The 22,871-nt window shown below is 42.1% G+C and overlaps 1 protein-coding gene across 1 annotated transcript in view; it reads left to right on the top strand.

Moving 5' to 3' along the window:
- Positions 1-390: 390 nt before the first annotated feature.
- The window catches only part of LOC117873188 (carnitinyl-CoA dehydratase-like), a 36,798-nt gene continuing 14,317 nt past the window's right edge, over positions 391-22,871 (top strand). The window contains exons 1-4 of the mRNA XM_034762283.1: positions 391-665; positions 3,738-3,905; positions 13,481-13,578; positions 16,948-17,092. Coding sequence (XP_034618174.1) covers positions 518-665; positions 3,738-3,905; positions 13,481-13,578; positions 16,948-17,092 — 559 coding nt within the window. The 5' untranslated portion in view covers positions 391-517. The remainder of the gene's footprint in view (positions 666-3,737; positions 3,906-13,480; positions 13,579-16,947; positions 17,093-22,871) is intronic.

Below are 22,871 nucleotides of genomic sequence, written 5' to 3' on the forward strand. Positions count from 1 at the left end.
CCTAGTACAAAGATGGCACCTAAAGCAGCAACAGGGGGCAGTTCTGCCGGGGATATTGACAGGGAGCACATTTCCCTGCTCTCAGCGGGGCTGGAATAAGGTCTGGCACACCCAGTAGAAGACTGGACTCTGTATTTCCTGGCCCAAAGACGATCGCATAATCTGGGTCCAGGGGCTAACAATGGTCGATACCCCATTACATGCCAGAGATCAGCACCTACTGGCTCCATTTGCAGCTGCCTCCAAAATGACCCTCCGCGCCCCCTGACAGCTGAAGAGGTGGCTATCTTCTCTCAGGCCGGATTGCTGCTTCAGTGGTGACGAGACAAATGGGAGGGGGAGGGAACAACGGGACCGTGGCCATTTTGAAAGAGAGCAGAGATCAACAGCCGCTCAGCCCACGAGGGAGCTGGGTCTCGCTGCGCCGCGCCTTGCGCGCTGGCACCATCCGAGTGGCCGGGGCCAGCGGTGCGCGGAGCCCGGCTTCGGAATCGTGCTGCTGCCCGCGCTGGGGGGAATGTCCAGGCAGCCCATGCGCAACCCTGCGCGCCTCCTCTTCAGCTGGGCCCTGGGCAGGAACCAGATGGCAACAGCAGCAGGTGCCTCTGCTAGGGAGACCTCCTCCTCCTCGGCTGCAGCAGGAGCAGGGGCACCGGGACACGAAGGTTTGTGTCTCTGCGTCCCCGGCAGAGGGCAATGCTCACTGGGCTGCTGACGGGACAACACTTACGGGGTGGAGGGAGGGAGGTTCAGCGAGGCGGCTGCTGCTGCACACTGGAGCGTGCGATGTGGAAGCGACTCGCCTGCCGTCCCTCCCGCGCATGGGAGCGGCAAAGCCACCCCGTGCCCTTCGCTGCACTGCGAGAGCCGCCAGCCGGACCCTCCCTGCGGCTTCGCGCCTGCAGTCGCGACCACGTTGCTAGATTACAAGCCGTCTCGGAGCCTGCGTGGTTTTTAGGAGGCCCCTCACCCCGTGGCCCTTAGTAAATGCCACGGTTTACGCGCTGATCGATAATAACTCCCTTCGCTTCGAGAGGCTTTTGGGTCCTATCAAATGACCATTTAGGAAGGATCAGCATTAAATTCTGAGTAATGTGTCCCAGTGTGGGAGCTGCAGAGTCTAAGCTGATTTATAGGGGGCTCTGGGCAGTTTATTTATTAAACTTGAAAACCAAAATAGGAATTCTTGATTATTTGGGGACCCCAAGTTTTCATGTGTCTTGATGACATTCCATTGCTTTTGTTGGCAATTTGACCTCAGCATGAAAAACCGCCGTACCCTAAGCTGAAGACAATGGTTCAGATTTGGTGTTACCCTCTGCCGGCTTTGCCCCCTTGCAGAGCAGCTGATAACCCACTTCAGCCAGGTTTATGGCCCCCTTGTGTCATCAGAGTGGCACAAAGCTGGTGAGTGTACCAGTGAATCTGACCGGACGATGCATACAACAGAATGGAGACTAAAGGATAGCATCCTAGTTGGAGAAGTGATGACGCAGGACCTCTGCTTATGTTTCCTTCACGAGATAGATGCTTTGCGTAGAGAGAAGTCTTCACCCTGCACTGGACAAAATGAAACTGATGAAAAAATGGTAAATTATACAGCAGGTGACTCAAGCTGCTGCTTCTTTTTTTTTTAAATTAAGGGTGCTGCAGTCTTAAAGAACTGCCATTGAATGTAGTGCTCTACTGACTGAGCCCCATCACTAGCTTGCTGTTTCATTTTTGAATAGCAGTGAATTTCTTGATTCTAAAGCCCCATTCTGCTCTCTTCTCCAACCCCTGTGCTTCATGAAGGGTGAAGTCCTGTTCTGAGACCTTAAGTGGGATTTGTATGGGTCAGAGGATTTGTGCCGACTCATCACACAGTTGAATTTCACTCAGAAAGGGTCAAGCTTTAGAAGTATAGATGGATGAACATGCATTTAAAATTAAATGCTATCTTCAGTTTGGGGTGGCTGTAGACTGCCATAAATATGTTTCATAAACAGTGAGAATAAAGGCTGATTTTACTTTAATCACCCTACGGATGTAACAGTCCCTTGGAAGTGGAGTGTCTTATTGCTGTTGTTACATCCCAAGGGAAAAATCCTGGCTCATAATTGGCTAAAACAGTGATGTGATGAGTTAGTAGACTTCTGCTGTCTAGGCTCCTCAGCGGTGAGCAATATTGAGATCTAGAGCAATATTAATCAATCAGATCACATATGTCAAACAAATAAATGCATCCTGAGTGGATGCATCTGAGGTTAGTAAAAACTATCTGTCTCTAGCGGATCCAACAGCAGTTCTTATTTCTTTCAATGTAAAATGTATAACACCTATCCTGGACTCTAGGAGCCTATGCCAATAGCTTAAAATAACTTTAGAAGCATAGCCAACAGCTTCTCCTGCACCCCAAATAGTAATAAAATAAAGCCCCCCAAGTGCCCCTTCCTGCACAAACATCATCCCTTATATCCCCCCAAACTTGTGTAAACAGATAACTATGCAGTATGCCCTGACTGTTCATAGACTCAGGTTGTTTTTAACCAATGGGGGAATTGGGTTCCAAAGCTGAGGGCTCCTCACAGCAAATATCCTGCTGGGAGACTCCGCCCCTTTCTCCTTTACATGGAAGAACCTCTGCAAATTACAGCTGTGGTAGTGTGGAACATGGAAAAATGTGATCTCTCAGGTATAAAGGTCTTCCTGACTGTCCCATTAGAAGTGAATAACTGGGCCAGATCTCCAGCTTTTGTAAATTGGATTTGTTCTATCGAGACCAGGGAAATGAGGCCAATTTACACCAGCTGAGAATCTGTCACACTGTTTTTTTTTTTTTTTCTGGACTTCAGACTTCAGGTCCCTATAGACTACTACTGCTTTAAAGGAAAAACTGTCACATTTTCAATTACGTACGATGAAAACATTTAGAATATATGTAAAATTACTGGTACTGAGCCAAATTCTGCTCTTAGTTTCATTGCTGCTGTTCTGGAATATCTCCTTGTAAATTCATGCAGTGCCTAGAATCCCCAGCTACGACTGAGACCCCGTTGTACTGGGTACAGTACGCACACTTAGTAAGAAACCCCAGAGAGTAAATCCAACTTCTTACACTGAGACCAGAATTGAACCCCTTGGTTTTCTATTTTGGTAGAAAGAGAGAGTTACTGTATCTTGAGGTAAATATGATTATTTATTACTTTCAACAATTAATCCTGTTAGAAGTTAATGTTTATTGTAAAATGGGTTACTGAGGGCTGTTTTAAGCAACCTGATTGCCTGCTTTGCTTAACATTAATTCTGTAGAAATTTCTTGTACCTCCAATACCAGTTGAAACTACCTCTTGCATTTAAAAATAACTTTTTTCCTTCATTTTTTAGCAATAACAATGACATCACAGCGCATTTCACCCAGAAGAGTGATGCCCCAGCTGTGTTTGAAACCGTCCGCTCTTCACAGCTGGTCTTTGTTATTAATTCTCGGGAAATATCTTCTGTCCTTATTTACTGTTGCTTAAATACAAGCCTGGCAAAGATACTGTATATTAAAATGTTTAAAAATGTTCATGAAGGAATGATGTAAGTGGTAAAAATAATATGTTGGATTTACCTCTGTTTATTTTAAATGTCTCTGTCGTCTAATAATAATAACATTTTAAGCCTTTCAGATCCCTTTTTTAATATATTAATGACTTACTAAAAAGAATGTAAGTACATTTTTACGCTGATTGTTTTTCTTCTCCCCCACGCAGGGAAGAAGAATGTAGTCACTGAAAGACATGGAACCATCATGACAATTGGGATTAATAGGCCAGAAGCCAGGAATGCTGTGAATCAGGAGACTGCAGCAATGCTTCTGCAGGCATTCACCTCATTTGAAGATGATACCTCACTAACTGTCTCTGTACTTCATGGAATAGGTGAGATTTGTTATAGCCCTGCTGGAACCCTCCCTCCTCCAACCCCCTCAGCGGGTGGTCACCAGGCTGTTATAATTAGACCAAACATTTGAATCCAACGTGCTTTCCAGCATCTGGGTCTGGATAGAGTCCAGTCACTGTCCGACTGAGCCTTTAGGGCATGCTCCTGGCATGCAGACTCCCTGTCTGGCCCTCTTCTTGGGATGTGGGACTCCTCAGTGTAGTTGCCCTCAGCCTCAAGACCAGTTCTGAAACTCCCCTTCTGTCTGTGCATGGTTTCCTCATAGCTCTAGTTTATAGTTTAACTCTTTGGAGACACATGTCAGTTAAAGTAGGGAACACAGACTTTATAAAGGAACTTCTTAAACACATATACTTTACTCATAGACAGCACAGCAGAATTACAGATGTAGGCAAAACAATAAACACATGAATGAAATTCCTCTCCTGCCCCCCCTAGAGGCCAGAGTCCTCACTGCTTCAGAGAGTTTTTAGGGTTTTGGTCAGTTTCTTTGGGGGAAGGGAAAGCCCGTTCTGTGCCCACTTTTCCACCTGTGTCCTTTATTTCTTGTAACAGGCAGACTGTCTTGCCCAAAGTGCTCATCTCTTTTAAAAAAGCAATCTGTAACATCTTTTCTTTTTCTGTCCTTGTGCCAGGGATTTTCTGTGCCCCAATCTCCCAAGGCTTGCTAGGCAAAGAGTTTTTAAAACTCAGTGGTTCTGCTTGTAACAACCTCCATTGGCCATTCAGGGCAAAGCTATTCAGTTGTTGATAGCCCTATTTTACTTCTCCAGACATAGTTTGTTCACTACATGCCAGGGCCACCAAATGGATGATCTAATTCACAATGGCTGTTACAACCATAAATGATATTGGGGATTTATATGTTGATCCAAACATATTCTCCAAACTGTCACAAGGCTATTCTCTTCCTCCTGAGATTAATCTTCTACAGTTCTAAAAAAAATGGAATTATTAATTTCTACAGAGAGGTCTGGTACACGGCTCTACCTTGTTTGAACAGTAGGTGATGAAAAAGCCTTTTTGAGTTTATTTAACCCATGCATGTCTTCTTATCAATCTAAACACACGACTGAATAAATGAATAGTGAAGTTTGATTTACATCCAAAAGCATGATTCTGCAAACACTTGCACATGTGAGTAACTTTATGCCCATGAATAACTTGTATGTAAAATGTTTGCAGGATCAAAGTTAATTAGGGTCTTGCTCCTACAGACTCACAAGTATGAAAAAAAAAAATTGGGAGGGGGGGACTCATGCTATATTTTCACAGACAGTGAAGTGAACACTGATTTTTGGATGCCTCATATTTTGTGTGCCCAGCTTGAGACATGTTGGTCATGAACTTCAGAGGTGCTGTTCACACCTCTGATGCTCATGCTGACTTCCAGAGGAGCTGTGAGTACTCAACACTTTGGAAAATCAGTCCGAAGTTGTCTCAGGCTTGGCATTCAAAAATGGAGGAACCCAAAATAAATGACCACTGTTGAACATTTTGGCAATGGTATACCTTCACAGGCAGTGAAGTGGTTAATTCTAACCTGATTTTGGTCAGAGTCTCTTTTCTCTAATAAACATCACTGTTTATATTGCTGCCTTTTCAGCAAAATAGCAGCTGTTCCCAGATGCTACTAGGCTTTTTTACTCACGCTTTCTTGACGGTGTCAATGTACATGTTCACTTATACACTGAACTTAAAGTTATGAAGAGGTAAAATATTTTAGATACAACTAACTGAATTCATTTGATGCTTGTTGTAAAATGTGTCCTTGAGTAATAGTTGTTTATAAGCTAGTAAGAAACTCTAGAGACAAATTCCTGGTTTTGTTCTTTGAAATATGTATAATATCATGATAATTATGCTTGAGGGTCAGATACCCAGCTGGTATAAATCAACATAGCTCCATTGATTTTCATTAACTGAAAATCTGCCTGTTGGAGGTTTTTTACTGTAATTATACTGCTCAGGTGCTATGTGACTTTTGAGAAATCTTTTATATTTGAGATTATTCTACTCTAGGTGACAAAAAAAAAAACAACCAACCCCCGATGACTTATTTTATCCAATACAAATGACTTATTGTGCCCACGGACGAGGGTAAGACAAGGAACATGTATTTGAAAATCAAAACAGGAAATGAGAACATGCATATTATTTAAGATGCATGTGCAGTTTTTTCTTGCTTTATTCATTTATCTTGGAAGCCCTGCAGTTGAATTTAGGATGACTGAGACATAAAATCCAGCACTTGGAAAAAAACAACCCCACCCTAAACTTCAAAGAGTATATGAAAGTACTTGTGTGAATTGTCAGATGGAGGTAGCAAAATAAGAAGAGACACATTGCTAAACTTTAATTAGAAATAGCTGTCTTGTCATTATCCAGAGAGGAGGAAAACATTCACATTCATGGTGGAAATAACATGTTAGTTGTTTACAGTTAGAACATTTAGTAGCAATTCCAGCAGTGGCTGCCACACCAGTTTAAAGACAGTTTACATTTGCAGGGTCAAATCCTGGCCAAGTCACTTCCCATTTACTTCTGCAGGATCAGTATTTATAACTAATTGCTCCTATTATTTTAATAACTTTTTGTGCGTTCCTCTAATTCCCTATTCCCTGGCCTGCCTTGATAGCTCTCAGTAGTCAGAGATGCTTTTATCACCACTATGTTTGGAGATCTATATTTTGCTCCAGTTTAATTATTTTAGTTAAAATATACACATGCATGTGTATCTTATTATATAAATAGCTCAGCACCCAAGGCTCTAAAGTTGTAACCATTTAAATTGTGAGATTTGTAGATGTCATTGATGCAAATTAATTCATTTCTAGGTTGTGTTTCTTTTAAAAAAAACCAAAAACCACAAAACACTTTAAAATACAGGCCCAACGAGTAAGGCCTGTTTGTTTTTAAACTGGAAAAAAGGCCAAATAAAAACAGTGTCTCATTTTTGAGAGAAGACATTAATTTTTCTCAGGGGAGGAACAGGTCCAATACCCAACCTGCCATTAGAGTTTGTGTGTGGAGATTGCTACACTTTTACAAACCAAGCAGGTAGTTTTCTAGATCAGCCTTGACTTTGACATGGGCCTATAATAGGATTTAGCTGGCTGAGTTAATTAGTTTGTATTTTCTTTAACTTAATCTCTCATCTCTGACCCAGATCCACTAAATTTTTAATCAGTGACACTCAGTCTTCCGGGAATGAGTTATCAAAGGCAACTGGACTTGTGGCCTTCTCTGTGGTATTTATTTAATTTATGCCAGTGTATGTAATGATTGAGCTCTTAGGTGTGTATGGTTCAGCAAGAACAGACTCAATTACCCATTTTACAAGAAAACTCTCTCTTATTCACTACAAGAAAAACTCACTGAGCCAAATTCACCCCTTGTGTAACTTCACTGATTTCAGTAGTTACAGCGGGTATGGCTTTGGTTTATTGGCTCTGTTCATACATCTCATAGTTTCTCTAGCCTCACTCTTCTCACTTCCCAGTCTGCCTTTATATGATTCCTCTCACTCAGCATCCTAACTCCCAAACCAGCTATCAGCACAAAAGCAATAACTGTCTTATCACTGGGCGCTACCATGTATTACAGGCAAACACTTATATTCCTTGTATTCCTTGGTCTGTTTAAAAGAGAACTGGATAAATTCATGGTGGTTAAGTCCATTAATGGCTATTAGCCAGGATGGGTAAGGAATGGTGTCCCTAGCCTCTGTTTGTCAGAGGATGGAGATGGATGGCAGGAGAGAGATCACTTGATCGTTGCCTGTTGGTCCACTCCCTCTCGGGCACCTGGCATTGGCCACTGTCGGTAGACAGGATACTGGGCTAGATGGACCTTTGGTCTGACCCAGTACGGCCGTTCTTATGTTATGTTCTTGTCTTTCTGGTGTCTTCTGAAAAGACAAGATTTTTAAAAGTGACTTGTGATTATTATTATTGTTGGTGCTTCAAACTTCAGGTGCCCAAAATTGAGATACCATAAAGGGACTTAGCTTTCAGAAAGTGCTGAGCCCACTTTCTGAAAATCAGGCCCCTTTCAAGTATTGCAAGTCAGGCACACAAAAATTGAGGCACCCAGAATCACAAGTCACTTTTGAAAACTTCACCCTAGGGTGTTTTTTGTTCTCCCCCCCGTCTCCAGACTGATGGTCATTCGGCTTCATAATACTTAATACATACAGAATACATGCTAACAATGCTAATACATGCTTAATATTAATACATGACAGTTCTTATTCAAATATAAAAGAGGTACTAGGCTAGAGTCAGTGGTATTACTGAAGTCCTGGGAAATTTACAGAAGTGTTGTAGACTAAAAAAAGGAAAGTTGTGTGTATATTTCAGAGCTTTACAACCCTGGCACATATGCATGGGTTATTTATGCCACCCTAACTGAATTAACAGAGAGAATTAGAACATTGAATTTTGCAGCCTCGTACAGTGGTTCCATCTGTTAAACTGTATCAGGGAGGTTCTTGCTCTGTGGCCTTTTATGTTTTAGAGACAGCAAGGGATTTCTGTCCGTTGTATAGTTGAATATTAAAGTAAATGTGGTAGGCTGCAATGTTTTGATTTTCATTGTGGTGGAGCAGCAAGCAGCAGTGCTTTCTACTGCTTCCAGCACTCCGCAGTAACGATACCGCAGTCATGCAAGAAATGGTCTGAATTCACTCATTCCGCTGCGGGTAGCTGTGTGGAGGAGGCACACTTTCAGTGATAAAGAAGTGGAGGGGGTGGAAGGGCGAATAGGTTTTTGGCATGCAGCGGTGAGAACCCTGGAAGTGAATTCTTGTTTACTTTGTCTTCACTTTCTTTTAAATGACACATCCTTACAGAATGCAGCCTTTATTCAGTGTTTAATCATAAAATTGGCATCCGCAAAGGAAGAGAATATGGAGGGTTACTAAAAAGTCAGCACAATGCTGATATTAGACCAGGATCTTCAGTGCCAAAAGACCAATCTCTTCATTTTCTTTCACCATCAAAAGATTTTTATTTCTATGTTTACTTTTTAAGAAGCTGTTTCATAATCTCAGCCAGCATATGATACCACTGTCTAGTCTTGCCATAGCCCAAATGGTTGTAAACATGCAACTTGTGGCCTCTGGGCACCTATGTGAGATTAGGTGGCCTTGCTGCTCTTCATAGAACCTCAGATTTAAATATAGGAATAATGTGTATTGTATTAGGTGACATAAAGGCAAATTCTTCCCCACACACTCCTTTGAGGAGCTGGAGTGGCCTGCCTGCATGGGACTTGCATGGTTCCCCAGGGCTGGAGTGGGGCTGGGCTCCATGCCATGGGCGTGAACCTCTTGTGCCTTACAAAGCCAATCTTCTTGGAAGCACACTGTGCCCCAGCGCACAGGGGAGGAGTAGGAGGTTTGCTAGTTGATCCCTGGCTACATGGATCTACTGGGCCTTCTTAAGGGAGTTTGTGCTGCAGAGATTGTAGCTTTGAGATTGCAGTGGTGGGCATGAAGTAGTTCAGTTGCTGCTCACAGCTGTGAGAGAATCTTCTTCTTCCTCCCGCCCTCTGCCCCAATAGAACTAAGACCAGGAGAGTTGGTGCAGGGTAGAGATTTTTTTTCTTTAAAGTCCATTTCTGGAATAGTGAACACCAACAGTGTCGCCCTTTCTTTCCCCCAAAGAACTTTGATCTGCGATAGGTAAAAGCTGATGGTGTATTCTGAAGTAACTTGATGTTTTCTCTTGTTTGTTTGAAAACTGAGATGCAAACAGGACTACACTACTAAACTGTAAACACTACTGTATTAATATAGCTCTGAGTGCAATAACTTGTGTCATACTGCACTGCAGAAATGCACTGCAGAAAGCTGTCCTTGTTCTCATTCACAAATGATTTTGTCTTGGGAGACCTTTCAGAGTCTCTTTCAGCATTAATAGCAGAGTTGTTCTTGTTCCTCATACCCATTAACAGAGGTTAATTTTCAAAACAAAATTACTTTGCACTTATTTATCTCCATTATTCATCTCCCCAATATTAAATGTGTTTTGAAAATTGTCATGGAGATGCTTAACTTACACAGCTTCACATAAACTATTTTATTGGAAAAAGTGTTGGAGAGCTAATGACACTCATTTGGTTTATGTTAAGAGTATTTAATACCCACTATTACATGCTATTGCATTGACTAATGATTTGGAACATAAAACAGAAATTGGTTTTGTAGCATCCCTTGGAGGAATCTTACAGAAAGTTTAGAGGTTGTGGCTAGAACATGTGTTTTAACCTAGTTTTAGTATAATTGGGTGCAGTCCACACTGGCTGGCCAAACTGGCTTATAGCCCAGTTCAGCCACAACCATTTTTAAGACCTGCTTAACCACAGCTGTTAAATACTGTTATCTGGCTTTTGCAGAAAAGGCTTTAATTCATACTCAGGGTCATGCTTTTACAGCCGTGATTTGGGAGATTTCCTTAACCGGAACATGGATTGTTTGATTCAAACCTGTATGAAACTTTTCTCCCAAGAATTCATTTTCTGACATGGATTTCTTTTAGATTTCTAGACTTGATATTTCCTTCATCTCATTCACACAGCTAACTTGAATGAAGAGAGTTTAATTTTGTGTCAGTGTGTTGTGTAACTCCTAGGTGAATTTAGCACTTATGAAAATGTCATTCTTAGTTATCTTCTAACCGTAGCTCAGTCTGGATTTTGAGTAGCAATATGTGTTTCTACAGTAGTTGTTGGCTTTCCACATTCAGTGACTGCTCCTTTCTCGTATTTCACAGTAACTTTCATGAGAGAGCTTCTCCATATTCATTTATTAGTCAGGTGTCTAACCCTTCCTTGGGAACTAACTTTCATCCTGAGTTACTATATTTTCCTCCTTTCAGGCTTCTGCGTTAACTGCTGTCATGCAGCCTTTCTTGTAAGGAAAACGCTACCTTAGTTCATCTTGTTCAATTAGATTATTGCATGTTATCAAGAGATCGTGACACTATTTCTTATTTTTTTTCCTTTCTTCCTTCCAGATTCTTTACCAAGGAGTTCCAACAAAATCATCTCAAAATTAAAGGGCAAATTCTGCCCAGCTTTATGTGAGTGCACAGTGTGGGTGAGGCCACAAATATCCTCTCCCCATTCTTCCACTACCCTGGCAAGGCCCAACCTAAATTGCACTTCCTGTGCGCAGGGGAGTGATAAGATTGCTCCATCCTTACTTGCAGTGTACATGCTGTCCCAGAGGTTACAGGGACTAGGCAGGATCATGACTGTATCCCTGCACACTGACTAGGGGAGCTCCCTATAGCGTGTATAGCAGCTATCTCTGTACACACAGGAAGAATATTTTCTCTGAGGCAGAATGCCTCTCGAGTGTTCTCTCTGGGGCAGTGTGGCTCTGCAGTGCCCTCCCCGATAAGGCACAATTAAGCCCTTTATCTGCTTTCTTTCCCTGACATCATTTGTCCATTGGTGAAGTCATTCTTCATAAAATAAAAAGAGACTTCAGCCTCACCCTAAACTTGTTCTTTTTTCATCAATTGGATCTGCTATTTGTAGCCTACATTCCCAAATTGTGGTCTGCTGTTCATGTGAGATGTCATCTCTCTTACTATTGTTATTTATTATTTGAATTTTCATAGCCACTTTGAATCAGGAGACCTGCTACTTAAACTCTCCCTTTCTGCTTTCTGTAAGCATTGCTGCCTGGCATGGACACTTTCTTCCACAGAGCAATTCAGATCATCTGTGTCCATTCTCTCACTGTGTTGCTTTACTGTTGATAACAGATGGGATCTGTGGAAGTGATCCCATTAAAGAGAAAACAGGCTGATTTATCAGTAAATGAAGTTCTCTGATAAGTTTATCTTCTCCACATGCTCATAGTCTCCCTCCTCCTCCTCGTTGCCTCAGATCTTAAATTCAAATCTCAGTCCACAAACCTGAGGGCCAGATTCTCAACTGCTGAATATTGATGTAGCTCCATTGACATTAATGGAGGACCGGATGAGGATATGGTCCTGAGTTGGTGATGTTAGCCCAATACTTGAAAAAGAACTGTTTGCTTGGGATGGTTGTTGAAATGCACACTAAAGCTTTCTAAGTCTATGTTTCATGGATCCCACATCCCATGTATCGATACATGTGCTTATCCAAATAACGTGCCTCTGTGGAGGAAATAAACCATTTGGAGAATCAACCTACATTACTATTAAGAAGTCTTTCCCCCTCATTAGTGATGTGACTCAACAGTACCTGGTTGAACTGTAGTCAATAGAAACAATGACATTAAAAGAATGTTGAGAGCCTAAAGGGAAGCACTCAGGTCATGAGATGGTAAAATTAAGGTTGCCTGGACAATTTTTTACTCTGCCTCCTTTTGTGCATGTTAGTGTTTTAAAATATGACCGCCACTAGCTTTCAAACAAATAGTTCAATGTACTGTTAAAAAGACAATCTTATGGACACATTTGGCATGTTGTAGCCTTTCGGGCAGTGGGTACTGTTGGGCCTTACATTGTTTAGCAAATTTCTCAGACTATCATACAACTTTTTTCTTCTGCCATCTTAGATATGCTTTACACCCACTTCAAGGCCCTTTTGAGCTGCCAGAGTGATGAAAAGGGACATTAGTATAAATGAGAATCAGATCCTTTGTCTTCATTGACTTACCTTTATACAACTGAAAAAGACAGGTATAATGGAAGAGCTACTTCCTGTTGAGATATCATTAAAATTTATGATCTTCAGCTGGTGTAAATTGGTACAACTATACTGATTTCAATTAAGCTATACCAATTTGTGTCAGCTGAAGATCTGGCCTTATGTTTGTAATAATAACAATAATTTTATTATTTTTTCTACCACCCTAGGATATATGAGCCCTAGTCATAGACCAAGACTCCATTATGTCCTGATAACAATATTAACTTCAAAATGAATCAGAAAAAATTAAAGGTAGAATAAATGAAGAACCTAGATCCAGAAAGCTATTTAGGCTCCTAACTTCCATTGAAATCAGTGGAAGTTAAGGGGCTAAATATTTTTTTGGATCTGGGCCTAAGTGTCTCTCATAAAACTGGATGGATCTACTATACATTATACGCCACTTTGGGCTGGCATAATGTACCCAGAAACCAGCTTCACTGGGTAGGGAGCTGAAAATGACCCCTTGAGAATGGAAATTTTCATGCACCTTTAACAGTGGTGTGACTACACTTTCACTATCAATAATCCCATTTGAAAGTTGTAGCGAAATGCTGCTGTCACTAAATGGATGGACAGAAATATAGAAATGATGTTTGTCTGAGATTTATGTATACATTTTCTGATCCAGAGCTGTTCCTTAGATGTGTGCAAAAAATGGTCTAATGCAGACTTTCAGCAAGGCTTTCAGGGTGAAATAAGCTTCTGAATAAAAGAAAATGGTCCCTTGAGCCACCCCAAAAGCAGCTCTTGGACAAACCTCAAGGAAAAAATGTGAATATTTGGAGCTCCACTGACCCCACACTGATGCTTTCCTGAATTCATCACTGCGGAGTCTAATTTTTGCGGTGTTTTGTAGGAGGTAATTTCTGCGCTGGTTATGATTTGAAAGAGCTGGCCCACAACCCAACCTCAATAAAATTGGAACAAGATGTCACCAAAGGTCCTGGTCCCATGGTACGTACTTGGAAACAGAACTGTTCAGCATGGAGAAGTTTTTGCAATTCAGTGAAACTAAAGTCAATTTTTGTGGCTTGAAATTGCTGCAGGACCATATCATTGTGTTTCAGTTGTTTTGCTATATATGTGAGAGGCAGCTGTTTTGTTTTTAACAGACAAAAAAACTTTAAAATCTTGATTTATGGAAACAAGTGACAAATTTCTGTTAACTTGCAGACACAAAAAGGGAAAAAATGTCATCTTTGAAGTTAACTAAAATCAAATGGGATTGTTTCCCCAAAGGAAAAGTAGGAGTTTAGTTATGATGCATCACCTCCCAGACATCTTGGAAATTATATGTACTATACCCTCTGTTTATATAAATATGAATTACATGATTATGTGCACAGGGTCATTTGTAGTTCAAATGAAAATATAGTAGGCAGAGACTGTTGAGGGATAGACAGGATCCAAAGATCTACTATTAACTATTTTCCAGCATGGTATATCAAACATTTTTTCTTTAAGTTGAATGGTAAAGAAAACTTTGGCCCAGTGTCATATGTAGGTTCTTGAGTCATGTCTGGAAAGCTGGATTTTCACCAGTGTTAATACGATCCCAGTCATTCTCCATTTGCATGGTATCTCTACCATGAAGACTTTGGTGCAGGAGTTCACCGTTTTGCTCAGAAACAGACAGATTCTTCTGACTTCATAATCATTCTGCCTTCTAAAAATGACTATATTCGTACTTGCTGTGGCTAGTGGTGGGGGAGTGGTACATATGAAAACATAAGAACTTCAGGTTCACCTGGGAAGTTTGCTAGAGATGGACCACTTGTAAGGTGGATGTGTTAGGTAACTCTTTTATTTTCAGTATGTTAGATGGCTGTGCTCAATGCTTTGAACATCACTTTATATGGGCACTGAGAGATTTACCGTATATACTCGATCATAAGCCAGTTCGTTTATAAGCCGACCCTCCCAAGATGGATAAGTAAAAATGGAAAATTTTTATGACCCATTCATAAGCCGACCCTATAATTCAGGGGTTAGCAAACTTTAGCTCCTGTGCCATCAGGATAAGCCACTGGTGGGCCAAGATGGTTTGTTTACATCAAGCATCCACAGGCACGGAGGTAAACCTAAGTAAACAAAGTGTCCCGGCGCACCAGCTGCTTACCCTGACAGGCTGGAACAGCAACTGGTGGGGAAATGTTTTTTTTTGTTTGTTTGTTTGTTTTTGGGGGGAAGCTGGGGATCAGGGGAATAACCCCTGTGACCATCCCCCACGTGACGCCACCCCTAGTCCGGGACCCCCACACTATCCCCATCCCATCCCTTCCCACCTTATCTGGGGAGGGCCAGGGGAGGATGTCTCTGGCCTGGCTGGGCGGCGCAGCCGCAGCATGTTCCAGGGGCTGGGCCCGGTGGCACGCCTCAGCATGCTCCAGCAGGCCAGGCGGCACGGCCATAGCCTGCTCTGGGGGGCAGGGCCAAGCAGCACTGCTGCAGCCTGCCAGCCCGGGAGCTGCAGCTGCTTCTAAAGTTGGGCGTGGCCAGAAGCGGAGAGACTCTGGCCCCGCATCTTCCCTTCTGGCTCTGCTGCCTCTCCTTGCTTCCTATGGTGGGAGGAAGGGCTGTGTCCCACCTCTCCCTCTCTATACCTGTTCATAAGCCGACCCCCTTCTCTGGTGCTTCCCTTTTTTACTAAATAAATTCGGCTTATGAACGAGTATATACGGTATGTGTTTCCATATAGAGCACATTTGCCAGAAGTACATTAGTGGTGATGTGTTGATAAAATCCGTAGTCTCAGGAAACAAAATGTTGAATTAGTTACTTGGGTATCAGAATTCATTCACCATACATTGAGTCAGTTTTGTTCTTATCTTAGGTAGTGTGAAGGTCAATAAAGTTACCTTGATTTCGTCTCAACCAGAGAAACCTAGTATCAGTCTCACTGGATAGAGTAGTGCACATTCCTGTCTGAAGTTTGCTGCTGCTTCTCATATCTGTAAATTTATTTAGCATTTTGACAGATGAGGGTGTATAACTCAAATAGAATGAAATCTTTTCTTCCTGAAAGTTGTTATTCTAGAGTCTTTTTGAGAATCTTGTCTGAGACTCAACATATACAAACAAAATAATCCTGCTGTTTGAATTGTTGTGTTCATGAAAGAGTAGTAATTTGAGTGGGTGAATAGCTTATTTAACTGTGCCTCAATTTTTCCATCTTTATAATATAAATAACAAAACTTATTAGCCCTTCTAAAGTAGTTTGAGGTCCTCTGATGAAAGATGTGGTTTAAGAGCAACATGTTTTTAGAAGACAGCCACAGAAGCTATGGGTCACAGTATGCAGTCCTCTGTCTTTCACTTGCTGAGCCCAATAGTCTCTCAGAGGCATGCCTTTGTATTAATGCTGACAGCTGTGGGATACATTTGGTCTGTTAGCATACGGACTACTTCTCTAAATTACTGATGCTTGATCCTTAGTACAGTCCTAATATGCATAATTATGGCATTCAAATATTATATGATTGCAGTGTGTACCATGAAATTTGAACACATTGGAAACAAATCAAGGATGAAACGCCTTCTTTAAAAAGTGAATTTCCTTCCTTCCATGTGTACTGTCTCCCTGATATCAAAACTTGCTCAGCTGACAAGTAAAATGTCTTTCTTACTGACAGCCGTAAAAATTCAACATGGGCTCTGAAAGTGTAACTGGGTTCTTTCTGCCTTGCACATCATAACCAGTAATAAAGGTTCTGTTAGCCAAATTGTGCCCTTGGCTGCACCTGTATAACCTTTTTGCCTTTAGATTATGCCTCAGTGGTACAAGCTCAAATTTAAAGTAAACTTTGGAAGACCATGGAGTTGTACAGATGTATCTAAGGTCATCATTTGGTTTGCATCTTTACATAATCTATACAGGACAACTTCTGTGACTGCAGCTTAGAATTTCACTACTGTGAACATCTGCTTTAACTCACTGGCACTGGACAAATGTCTTATTCATTTTTCCTACTGCTGTCCTTATTAAACAGCTATCATTAGGCTAATTAGGTACCCAGGGATATAGCCCAGTAAAGCAATCCTGAGTAAACTGAGTAGACCGTAATCATAAAAATGTAAATTGATCACAGCAAAATCAAGATAATAAATCGAAGTTAGTATATATGGGTGCATTAGCTGATGTGCTGGTTGCAACCATCTTAGATATGGCCCAATCCTGTAAACGCTTATTACAAGGCATAGTCCTGCTGAAGTCCATAAACCTCCATCCTATATTAAGCAGTACATCCAACAGTGTTTGCAGGATTGGGTCTTTGGTATGTGCACTGTGGTATGAATGTGTTAATATATCTTTTATTTTGATAGGGTCCTTCCCGAATAAAGTTTTCCAAACCAGTGATTGCTGCAGTAAGTGGATATGCAGTGGCCGGGGGTCTTGAGCTCTCTCTTTTGGCTGACCTGCGTGTTGTGGAGCAGAGTGCCATTTTTGGAGTGTTCTGCAGACGCTTTGGTATGTTTTCATACAAAATCTCTACGGAGATAGCAGAGACCAGATTTTAAAAAATGCCTTTAGAATTGCACTCCCAGTTCTTGCAAGTGTGAAACCTATATCTGTATATGTGAATTGGGTACATAGACCCACAATTTTCTGGTTTGTATGCACACAGTTTGCAAGCACATGGTTACAGATTGATCTGATAATTGGGCCCTGATCCCTTTCTCTTTGCCTGCTTTCTTTATAGCCAGATGTTACAGGCAAGTTTGGAAATTAGAAAACTGTTAGCCAACTAAGGGCTCATCTACACTGGGAACTTACATTGCCATAGCTACGCTGCTTAGGGGTGTGACAAATCCACATTCCTGAGTGACGTAGTTAAGCCAACCTAACCCCCCGCGTAGACGGTACTAGGCCGACAGAAGAATTCTTCCATTAACCTAGCTACTGTCTCTTGGGGAGGTGGATTACCTACACTGATGGGAGAATCCCTCCCATTGGTGAAGGTAGTGTCTACACCAGGGGTGGGCAAACTTTTTGGTCCGAGGGCCTCATCTGGGTATGGAAATTGTATGGTAGGCCATGAATGCTTAGGAAATTGGGGTGCAGGAGGGGATGAGGGCTCTGGACGGGGGTGTGGGCTCTGGGGTAGGGCCAGAAATGAGTTCAGGGTGCGGGAGGGGGCTTCGGGCTGGGGCTTGGGGCATAGGGGGTGGTGAGAGCTCTGGCTAGGGCTGCAGGCTCTGGGGTGGGGCGGGGGATGAGAGGTTTGGGGTGCAGGAGGGTGCTCCGGGCTGGGACCGAGGGGTGCAGGAGGGTGGGACGGGATCAGGACTGGGGCAGGGAGTTGGGGCATGGGAGGGGCTGTGAGGTGCAGGCTCCAGGCAGTGCTTTCCTCAAGCAGCTCCTGGAAGCAGCGGCATGTCCCCCTCTCCGGCTCCTATACAGAGGCGCGTCCAGGTGGCTCTGCATGCTGCCCCGTCCACAGGCACTGCCCCCGGCCAATGGGAGCTGGAGGGGGCGGTGCTTGGGGCAGGTGCAGCGTGCGGAGCCCCCTGGCTGCCTCTACGCATAGGAGCTGGAGGTGGGGACATGCCGCTGCTTCCAGGAGCTGCGCAGAGCCGCAGCACATGTGCGCAGAGTGGTCCCCAGAGAGCTGGAGCGCATGTGTGTGGAGCAGCCAGCCGGAGAGCTGGAGCGTGTGGAGCGGGGCAAGCTGCAGATCCCGCTCCCAAGCGGGAGCGTGAGGGCCGGATTAAATAGGCTGGCAGGCCGGATGTGGTCCCCGGGCCATAGTTTGCCTACCCCTGGTCTACACTGAAGTGCCACAGCAGGTGCAAGGAAACTATATTAAAAAGTCCTTGCAGTGTAATTGAAATTGTCCGTAAGGGCTAGATTTTTAAATATATTTAGGAGCCTGACTCCCAGTGAAATAAAATTGATTTCTGAAATGATTTCAGTGGGGGTTAAGTGCCTAAATACCTTTTAAAAATTTGGTCCAAAGTTGCTATTATGTTTTATTTTCATCTTATTTGCTATCCAGGGATAATTAATAATAATTTGTACAGTTTGGCATTTACTGCTAATAAACATATACATTGTGATCAATTGTACAGATACTGTCTTCAAATTCAAGTAACAGATGCTGTATCCAGACTGGAAGCTATTATTTTATATATATATTTTCCCATTTTTAGGTGCATGGTATCTTGCTGTCCTTTTATTCTTCTTCTCATTCTTTCAAAATTGAAAAAGATTATAAGTTTTGGTAAATTAAACACTTAATTAGCTAATTTACAACACTACTACCATATGTAAAGATCTGGTCCAAGAGGTGAATGTAGCTGGACTGCTTGGTAATAGTGACCATAATATAATTAAATTTAACATCCCTGTAGCAGGGAAAACACCACAGCAGCCCAACACAGTAGTATTTAATTTCAGAAAGGGGACCAACACAAAAATGAGGAAGTTAGTTAAACAGAAACTAAAAGGTGAAATCCCTGCACGCTGCATGGAAACATTTTCAAGACACCACAATAGAGGCTCAATTTAAATGTATACCCAAATTAAAAAAACATAGTAAGAGAATCAAAAAAGTGCCACCGTGGCTAACCAACAAAGTAAAAGAAGCAGTGAGAGGCAAAAAGGCATCCTTTAGAAAGTGAAAGTTAAATTCTAGTGAGGAAAATCGAAAGAAGCATAAACTCTGGCAAGTGAAGTGTAAAAATATAATTAGGAAGGCCAAAAAAGAATTTGAAGAACAGCTAGCCAAAGACTCAAAAAGTAATAGCAAAAAAATTTTTTAAGTACATCAGAAGCGGGAACCCTGCTGAACAACCAGTGGGGCCACTGGATGATTGAGATGCTAAAGGAGCACTCAAGGACGATAAGGCCATTGTGGAGAAACTAAATGAATTTTTTGCTTCAGTCTTCACTGCTGAGAATGTGAGGGAAATTCCCAAACCTGAGCCATTCTTTGTAGGTGACAAAATCTGAGCAACTGTCCCAGATTGAGTTATCATTAGAGGAGGTTTTGGAACAAACTGATAAACTAAACAGTAATAAGTCACCAGGACCAGATGGTATTCACCCACGAGTTCTGAAGGAACTCAAATGTGAAATTGTGGAACTACTAACTGTGGTTTGTATCCTATCATTTAAATCAGCTTCTGTACCAAATGACTGGAGGATAGCTAATCTGACACCAATTTTTTTAAAGGGCTCCAGAGGTGATCCCGGCAATTACAGGCCGGTAAGCCTGACTTCAGTGCTGGGCAAGTTGGTTGAAACTATAGTAAAGAACAGAATTGTCAGACACATAGAGGAACATAATTTGTTGGGGAAGACTCAACATGGTTTTTAGAAAGGGAAATCATGCCTCACCAATCTACTAGAATTCTTTGAGGGGGTCAGCAAGCATGTGGACAAGGGGGATCCAGTGGATATAGTGTACTTAGCTGTCATGGGATAAGAGGGAAGGTGCTCTAGTGAATTGGTAACTAGTTAAAAGATAGGAAACAAAGGGTAGGAATAAATGGTCAGTTTTCAGAATGGAGAGAAATAAATAGTGGTCTCTCCCAGGGGTCTGTACTGGGCCCAGTCCTATTCAACATATTCATAAATGATCTGGAAAAAGGGGTAAACAGTGAGGTGACAAAATTTGCAGATGATACAAAACTACTCAAGATAGTTAAGTCCAAAGCAGACTGCAAAGAGCTACAAAGGGATCTTACAAAACTGGGTGACTGGGCCACAAAATAGCATGAAATTCAGTGTTGATAAATGCAAAGTAATGCACATTGGAAAACATAATCCTAACTATATATATAAAATGATGGGGTCTAAATTAGCTGTTACCACTCGAGAGAGATGTTGGAGTCATTGTGGATAGTTCTCTGCGAACATCCAATCAATGTGTAGCAGCAGTCAAAAAAGCTAACAGAATGTTGGGAATCATTAAGAAAGGGATAGATAATAAGATAGAAAATATTGTGTTGCCTCTATATAACTCCATGATAGGCTCACATCTTGAATACTGCATGCAGATGTGGTTGCCCCATCTCAAAAAAAATATATTGGAGTTGGAAAAGGTTCAGAAAAGGACAGCAAAAATGATTGGGGTATGGAACGGCTGCCATATGAGGAGAGATTAATAAGATTGGGACTTTTCAGCCTGGAAAAGAGACAACTAAGAGGGAATATGATAGAGGTCTATAAAATCATGACTGTTGTGGAGAAAGTAAATAAGGAAGTGTTATTTACTCATAAGACAAGAACTAGGGGTCACCAAATGAAATTAATAGGCAGCAGGTTTAAAACAAAAAAAAGTATTTTGTCGCACAACACACAGTCAACCTGTGGAACTCTGTCAGAGGTTGTTGTGAAGACCAAGACTATAACAGGGTTCAAAAAAGAACTAGATAAATTCATGGAGGATAGGTCCATCAATGGCTATTAGCCAGGATGGGCAGGGATGGTGTCCCCAGCCTCTGTTTGCCAGAAGCTGGGAATGGGCAACTGGGGATGAATCACTTGGTGATTACCTGTTCTGTTCATTCCCTATGGGGCACCTGGCATTGGTCACTGTCAGAAGACAGGATACTGGGGTAGATGGACCTTTGGTCTGACCCAGTATAGCTATTCTGTTCTTATGTTCATTTATGTAAATAATAATTATGAATGATTATTATGTTAAATTTTAATAAAGCTATAAATATCTACTATAGTTACTGCTGATAAAACATTGTTAAATTTTAAGATTTTATCATTTTCCTCCTAATAAAGTAAGTTTTATTTCAATGTATTTAGATAGAGGAGTGTGGAATAAAGGCATGCGGTAGAGCTTTGAAATATTTTTCTAGTTAGTCTGAAGGATGATGATAGCTCCTCCATAGTTAAGATGACAGCTTGCTTCTCATTATAAGCCCTATTTAAGAAACAAACAAATCAATTGCCCTGAAATTTCAGATACCACATCAGTCTTGGGAAGAGATTTTCCTGGGAAATTTAAATAAATTTATAAAATCTTTTTTCCAAATATTATTTTGTTGGCCTTGTTGAGGAGAGGCACTTTTTCCTAGGCATGGGAAGCGGGGGGAGATGCCTAAAAAGGGTTTACAAAGTTAAAATGGCAGAGGAGGCGTACACTGTGCAGCTGCAAACAATTACATGTGCTTTACTTTACTACCAAGAGCACGTCTGTTGATTTCAATGAGACTACTCCGTAGTAGTAAAGTTAAGCAAAAGTAAGACCTTGTCTACGTTACAGGGAACTTCGGTATAACTTACATTGCTCAGGGGTGTGGATTATTCCCACCCCTGAGCGATGTAAGTTATACTCACCTAAGTGCTGTCTAGACAGCACTATGTTGGCGGGAGAGCTTCTCCCACCGATATAGCTACTGCCTCTCATGGAGGCAGGAGTTATTAAGCTGATGGGAGAGCTCTCGCTCATGGGCTTAGAGCATCTTGGCCACAACGCAGCTGCGTTACTGTAAGTGCTATAGTGTAGATGTAGCCTAATTTTTGGCAGGATTAGTGCCTTACTAGGGTGGTGTGCTAGTGAGTGCTGAAAGATCCTGTGGCAGCAGGGAACTGACTGGATTTCCAAACTTTTTGATGTTGGGGTAGTTGAGTTTCCGTGGCCATTCAGATCCTTGGCCTCTCTGCAAAGACTGCAAAACATGGTAGCTGTTTTTGGGATGTGGAGACCTTTTCGCCAGGAACTGGAGTGAGGCTACCAACAACGATAGTAACTTTTAGCCTCTACCAATCTATATCTAGACTTATGACTTATGAGATGCCACTAAAAGCCTATTCCCAAGTAGGTCCCTTCCATCTCAAGAATTTAATGGGAAACTTTATAACTCTTTTAACTATATTTTGAGATGCTCAGGCTATGTCTACTCTGCACACCACTTGCTGCAGCATATAGGGTACGTGTAGCTACATGCTGCAGTGAAAAGCCAGGTTCATCCACGCTGTGGAGTGTAGATACACATGTCCATGAAAGGCTCAGCCAGGGGGAGGCAGTGAGGAAAAGCTCCGGGGAAAGACTCCAGCAGCAGGGCACTGCACTGCTAAAGATAGCAGAGAAGATGAGGGAAGCAGTGCTTGGGCATGAAGAGAGTTTTGTAGGGTACATACCTGCAGGGTTCAGGCACGTCTTTACTTACCTAAGCAGTGCCTCACCATCTATGCTGCTATTTATACCTGTACTAGGGGAAATGTAGTGTAGGTACTCTACAGGCAGCTGAAAGGAGTGTGCAGTGTAGACATACCTCCAAGTAAT

The sequence above is a fragment of the Trachemys scripta genome, chromosome 2 (genome assembly GCF_013100865.1).
Source record: "Trachemys scripta elegans isolate TJP31775 chromosome 2, CAS_Tse_1.0, whole genome shotgun sequence".
In the NCBI taxonomy this organism is placed as follows: domain Eukaryota; kingdom Metazoa; phylum Chordata; order Testudines; family Emydidae; genus Trachemys; species Trachemys scripta.